The sequence below is a fragment of the Pelophylax lessonae genome (genome assembly GCF_965119305.1).
Source record: "Pelophylax lessonae genome assembly, chromosome: 2".
In the NCBI taxonomy this organism is placed as follows: Eukaryota; Metazoa; Chordata; class Amphibia; order Anura; family Ranidae; genus Pelophylax; species Pelophylax lessonae.
This window is the reverse complement of record NC_138769.1, coordinates 744,457,192-744,464,303: the sequence shown is the minus strand read 5'-3', so window position 1 is coordinate 744,464,303 and position 7,112 is coordinate 744,457,192. Positions and strand designations below refer to the sequence as shown.

The window sequence follows — 7,112 nt, the reverse complement described above, 5'->3', positions numbered from 1 at the left end:
TCCCACTGAGGCTTAAGAGGGTTGGCAAGATGCCATTGGATCCCATCCCAGTCTCGGATACTGAGGCAGTGTTGGTCATGTATTCGCTCAGGCAAGGAAGAAAACACTTGGGAACACGGCTCAGTTAGTGAATGATGAAAATGCATTACATGTTCAGTCAAAGCCCCATAAACAAATAAAAAGATGAGAATTGTGAGAAAACCAGTTCAGTCACTGATACTTATCTGAAAAAAATTAAATAAAGTTATAATATTTACAGGCCTTCTAGGTGTGTGTGATGGACATTAGCACTACAGTTAGTGCATCCAATCATTACATTCCAGTTTGCTCACAGCTTTTAGTTTATTTTATTTCTAAAGTCACATTTTATCTTTTCATGTCTTCCCTAGCTTGTGGGATGGCATTGGGGCTGTGAAACAAACGGGACACCCGCAAATCCTTTATTATTCCTCCTTCTTCCAGATTTTCCCCTCTGCAGCTGAAGCTTATGAATCCTCTGGTGATACTTAGCACAGCATTTACTGTATAATCTTTGTCACATTCAAAGCATTAAAATGGCTTCCTTCCAGTGTGAACCCTCTGGTGTGTGATAAGATATGACTTCTGTGTAAAAGCTTTGCCACATTCAGAACACTGATATGGCTTCTCTCCAGTGTGAATCCTCTGGTGTCTGATAAGATCTTTCTTGGTTATAAAAGCTTTGCCACATTCAGAACACTGATATGACTTCTCTCCAGTGTGAATCCCCTGGTGTGTGATAAGATTTGTCTTCTGTGTAAAAGCTTTGCCACATTCAGAACATTGATATGACTTCTCTCCAGTGTGAATCCTCTGGTGTCTGATAAGATATGACTTCCGTGTAAAAGCATTGTCACATTCAGAACATTGATATGGCTTCTCTCCAGTGTGAATCATCTGGTGTCTGATAAGATCTGACTTCTGTGTAAAAGCTTTGCCACATTCAGAACATTGATATGACTTCTCTCCAGTGTGAATCCTCTGGTGTCTGATAAGATATGACTTCCGTGTAAAAGCTTTGCCACATTCAGAACACTGATATGACTTCTCTCCAGTGTGAATCCTCTTGTGAGTGATAAGATGTGACTTCCGCATAAAAGCTTTGTCACAATCAGAACATTGATATGGCTTCTCTCCAGTGTGAATCATCTGGTGTGTGATAAGATGTGACTTCTGTGTAAAAGCTTTGTAACATTCAGAACATGGATATGATTTCTCTCCAGTGTGAATCCTCTTGTGTCTGACAAGATTTGACTTCATTGTAAAAGTTTTATCACATTCAGAACATGGATATGGCTTCTTTCCAGTGTGAACCTTCTGGTGTGTTATACCTTTTGCCTCCATTGTAAAACCTTTATCACATTCCAAACAAGAAATATCTTTTGAAAGGACTTCTCATTTATATATGGGTTGGACTTTACAGTAAAGACATTGTCACTTCCAGAGCACTAAAATTACTTCTCGTTTGTTGTCCTCTGAGGTTGGATCAATGTTGAAAAGCATTCAAAACATTCATGACATTTAGAACACGGATAGGTCTTGTGTCCTGTGTGAATCTTCCAGTGAACTGCAATAAAGACTTTCAGTCACTTATAACATCCATATGGCTTGCTTCTCATGTAACTTTGTTGTATTGTTGTAACAAGACAAGCATGACCAAAAACATGGTTCATCAATCCATCTGTGCAGAAAAAAAAACAGAAGTCATAATTCTATAAAAAGGGTTAAAAAAAACGGAATTTTTGTAAAATCTTACCGTAAAATACCTTTCTCCGAGTCCTCCGACAGTCGCCGCCCCCTCCAAGTCCTCACCAATGGTATTGACCTTTGCTCCGTAGGAGTAGCTAGGCAACAAGAATTGTTAATACAAAAGCTTTTAGCATAGACACACCCCTAGGGGCTGTCCCCTCAGTCAATACCTCCCTGCACCAGCATTCCCAACTCAGTTTGGTATCATAGCAGTAAGAGTACACAAAAACCCCAAAAGAGGGGCGGGGGGCGGCGACTGTCGGAGGACTCAGAGAAAGGAATTTTACGATAAGATTTTACAAAAATTCAGTTTTCTCTTACGTCCTCCGACAGTCGCCGCCCCCTCCAAGTCCTCACCAACGGGACGTCCCAAAGCAGTGTAGACATGAGGGGTGGGAGACGCAACCGTAGAAAAGGCAACGCAGTACCCACATCAGAGAAAGGAACCTTACTATAGTAAGAGAACCAACTGGGCAACAGGAAAAACGTGCTCAACAGGAGCAACAACCCAGGAAAAAACAAGTAACCCAGGGGTAAAACACCCCAATAACCAAGGGCCCACAAAAAAACAAGGGTCCCTAGGAAACTGCCGCACTGAGAACTTTACGGCCAAAGGAGGCATCAGCCGATGCCTGAACATCCACCTTATAGAACTTAGAGAAGGTGTGAACGGACGACCAAGTCGCCGCCTTACACACCTGGGCCACAGAAGCCTGATGACGGAAAGCCCAAGACGTACTCAAAGATCTGGTAGAGTGCGCCTTCACATGGAAAGGAGGAACCTTCCCCCTCAAGGCATAGGCTTGCTCAATAACCTGTCTGATCCATTTGGCGATGGTCGCAGCCGACGCCGCCATGCCCTTCCGAGGTCCCTCAGGAAGGACAAAGAGGGAATCCGACTTGCGAAGAGATTTAGTGGACGACAGGTAAACCCTGATCGCCCGGACAACATCCAAGGAGTGTAAGGCAACCTCCTTAGGATGCTTCGGCTTCGCGCAGAGCGAAGGCAAGACAATGTCTTAATTAAGGTGAAAATCCGAGATCCTTTTCGGAAGAAAAGATGGGTTAGGTCGCAAGACCACCTTATCCTTGTGAATCACCAGGTAAGGAGAGCTGCAGGACAAAGCCGCCAGCTCCGACACCCTGTGAGCCGAAGTGATCGCCACCAAAAAAGCAACCTTCTTAGACAGCAGAGGCAAAGATATCTTCCTGATGTTTTCAAAAGGAGCCTGTTGTAACACGGACAGAACCAAGTTCAAGTCCCACGGAGGCAAAGGTTCCCTCCTGGGAGGGGCCAAATGTCGCACCCCCTGAACAAAGGTGCTAACCAAAGAATTAGACGCCACAGGGCGTTGAAAGAGAACGGCCAGTGCAGAAATCTGACCCTTAATCGTGGCCAACGCCAAACGCTGGTCCACTCCAGTTTGAAGGAAAGCCAACACTCTTGACACCGAGTATGAGCGAGGAGAATGCCCCCTGGACTCACACCAGGCAAAATACGCTTTCCAAGTACGGTAGTAAATTTTTCCCGAAGAGGCTTTTCTAGCCTGGATCAAAGTGGGAATGACCTCAGGGGAGAGACCCCTATCCTTCAGGACCTGGCTTTCAACAGCCAGGCCGTTAAAGCCAGCGACTGTAAAGCAGGATGGAATATCGGTCCTTGAGACAGAAGGTCTTCTCGAAGCGGCAGATGCCACGGAGCGTCGGCTGCCAGAATTACGAGGTCTGTGTACCAAGACCGGCGAGGCCAGGCCGGTGCCACCAGAATCATCGCGTGCGGTTCCGAGGCTAACCTGCGAAGGAGCCTGGACAGCAGCTGAATCGGTGGAAAGGCATACATCAGACGATACTGATGCCAGGGCGCCACTAACGCGTCTGAGGCGTCTGCCTGAGGATCGTGCGTCCTTGCCACAAACCTTTCCACCTCGTTGTTCAGACGAGACGCGAACAGGTCCACATCCGGGGACCCCCACTTCGCGCACAACATCTGGAAGACATCCGGGTGAAGGGACCATTCTCCCTGGTCCAGGGTCTGGCGGCTCAGATAATCCAGCTGCCAGTTCTCCACCCCCGGAATGTGAACTGCCGTTATCGCCGGGACGTGCGTCTCGGCCAAAGACAGAATGTCGGCTACTTCCCGAGCCGCCCGGGCACTCCTGGTGCCCCCTTGGTGGTTGATGTAGGCCACCGCGGTGGCATTGTCCATCTGAACCCGAACCGGACGGCCCTGAAGCCGCTCCGACCATCGCAGAAGGCAAAGCTTTATCGCTCGCAACTCCAGAACGTTGATCGGAAGGGAGGACTCCTTCTCCGACCAAGTCCCCTGGGCGGACAGATTGCCCAGGACACCACCCCAGCCCGTCAGGCTGGCATCCGTGGTGACCACCGTCCACAACAAAGGACGAAAAGACTTGCCACCCGACACTGCCGGGGACTGGAGCCACCACAGAAGACTCTGTCTGGTGCGTTGGCTCAAAGAGATCCACAGATCCAAGGACTGCGGGCGCCCATCCCACTTCGCCAGAATCTCCGCCTGGAGACCCCGCGTGTGAAACTGGGCAAAGGGGATCGCCTCGAAGGTTGAGACCATCAACCCCAGACATCTCATGCATGTCCAGAGGGACGAGCTTTGGTTGGCCCTGAGGGCCCCGACCTCGTCCCGAAGCGTCCGGAGTTGTCCTCCGGAAGGAAAACTTTCGCCTTTACAGAGTCCAGAACCATCCCCAGATAGGGAAGGCGAACCGAAGGACACAGAGTCAATTTCGGAAAGTTTATTGTCCAACCGAACTCTTGCAGCGTCTGCACCGTGGTGGACATGTCGGTCATCAGACTCTGGCTGGCAGTTGACCGTATGAGGAGATCGTCCAGATACCCCAAAACCGCAATGCCCTGTGCCCGTAACAGGGCCAGGACCGGTGCCAGCACCTTGGTAAAAACCCGTGGAGCCGAAGCGAGACCGAAAGGTAACGCCACAAATTGGTAGTGTGCCTCCGCAATGGCGAATCGAAGGCGTACCAGATGGCGTGGGGAGCCGTCTCCAGCGACAAACCGCTATCAAGGCAGACATGGAGTGCCGCAGCCAGGACGCTTGTGGATCGCAGCCATAGACCGCAGCATGGCGTCCAGTGAGGTAGCCACCTCACAGGCAGCATCCCTGCAGTGAACAGGGATGGGTCGTTCAATGTGCCAGGGCGAACCTAAGCTGAACGCTCGATGGCAGGCTGGGGATCCATCTGGCACTCAGCCCTGAGATCCAGGGCGGCCAGTCCGAGACCCAGCTCCGCATGAACATCTTCATCCGAAGAACCCTAAACTAAAGCTGACAAAACAACAGCTAGTAAAGAAAAGAAAAATACTTGAAATAAAATCAAAAAAGGGTAGAAGGCTGAGACTGAAGCCCCAGCATAGGAAAGCCTGCTACTCCTAAGCTAGGCAAGATCAAACTGAGTTGGGAATGCTGGTGCAGGTAGGTATTGACTAAGGGGACAGCCCCTGGGGGTGTGTCTATGCTAAAAGCTTTTGTATTAACAAATCTTGTTGCCTAGCTACTCCTGCGGAGTAAAGGTCAATGCCCATTGGTGAAGACTTGGGAAGGGGCGGCGACTGTCGGAGGACGTAAGAAAAAATGTATCTTTTAGTGACAACGTTGTGTAAAACAAAAAATTTTAATTTTCCCAAAACTTGTGGCAAAATATAAAATATTCCATGGACTCACCATGCCTCTCAGCAAACAGCTTGGGGTGTCTACTTTCCAAAATGGGGTCATTTGGAGGGGGGGGGGGGGTTTGTGGTATCTTGACATTTCAGGGCCTCCTAAACCGTTATAGGTAGTGAGAAAATGCAATGAAAAATGTACGCCCTTCAAAATTCTGATGGTGGTGACTTGTTTTCGGGCTCCCGTACACTGCTAGGCTCCCAAAAAGTCTCATATTTGTGGTACCCCTTTACTCAGGAGAAGCAGCAGAATATATTTTGGGGTGTAATTACTCATATACCCATGGCATGTGTGAGAAATATATAATTTCATAGACCACTTTGTGTAAAAAAAAAAAAAAAAAAACATTTTTTTTTCAAACACCTGTGACAAAAAAATGAAATATTCAATGAGCTCAACTAGGGATGCACCGAAATGAAAATTCTGGGCCGAAACCGAAAATTCAGGATGCCCTTGCCCGAAAAACGAAACCGAAAATGACTTTTTCCCCCCAATTGATTTAAAAATATTTTTTTCTATAATTTTATTAATATTAGACTTGAATTTATTGAATCTGAAATGAAAAACTACAAGCCGATAAAATAAATACACTCTCTGGACACTCTCATACCTGCCCCTTTCACTCTGTCTGTTTATCTCAGCCTGAAGACATCCTTCTCACTATTGATTGCTCAATCTAAACAGAGCAAAAGAGGAAAATAGTATACCATCCATTATCCTGTAACTTAATATTGAGCTGCTATAGCGGACTTAAATATCAAGTCTTTCCTGTTGTAGATTACAGCCCTGTTCTATGTGACCTACAGGGCTCTCCTCTGACTAGCTGGGTCAATCACTTTTATTGAACCTGGAATATTGGCCAATTCACATAATATTAACTCTGTCTTTAGGAAAGCTGGATAAGCAGACATGTGGATAAAGAGTGAGAGTAATTTATTAGATAGAGGTATTCCGTATCTCAGGCTCTTCCATCATACTGTTGTGCAGTAATATTAATTTCTGATTAAAGGCAGTACACTACAATCCTCTATCTGAAATGAGGGTGCAGTGGAACCTTGGGGGAAGGCAGTATTTCTGCTATTAGAAGAATAATCATGAAATAGCTAAATCTTGCTCACTTGATGTTCTCTAGACCTGCTGAGAGTGAGAGTGAGAGAGAGAGAATGTGTGCTGCAGCGAGATGATACTCTGACTGTCCTGACTCCCCTCCTCTCTATACACAGATCAGACACATCACTCGGGGGGGGGGGGGGGGGGCGCTTCAGCAGTGCTGAACAGTAATGGAGACTCACCTCGGTGTTGGGGGTGTCCGGTGCTCGCAGCTCTACACTCACCAGCTACCATATGGCAATGCAGCCGCATATCGCCCAGTAATCCCTCCGGGGTAGTGGCAGTGCTTCGATCACATGCCCCGCATACCGCCCGTTGCTCTCCATGGACCGGACCAGGATCGGACTGGTAGTGTGTCCGGTGTGAGCTGTGTGCCGCCTCCTTCTCCCCTCTCTGCTCAGCGTAGCTGGTTTCTCTGGCCCGGGAATGGAGATGGCAGCAGCAACAGCACAGTACTGGGAAGCCAATGTCATGATCAGACATGGGATGACAGACAGTCACAGTGTAGGACTTAGGATGG

The 7,112-nt window shown here is 47.8% G+C and overlaps 1 protein-coding gene across 1 annotated transcript in view; it reads right to left on the bottom strand.

Annotated features, from left to right (window-relative positions):
* Positions 1-549: 549 nt before the first annotated feature.
* The window catches only part of LOC309548370 (uncharacterized protein), a gene marked incomplete at both ends in the record, with an annotated part of 295,496 nt that continues 288,933 nt past the window's right edge, over positions 550-7,112 (bottom strand). The window contains one exon of the mRNA XM_082248308.1: positions 550-1,197. Within this exon, the coding sequence (XP_082104434.1) occupies positions 550-1,197 (648 nt within the window). The remainder of the gene's footprint in view (positions 1,198-7,112) is intronic.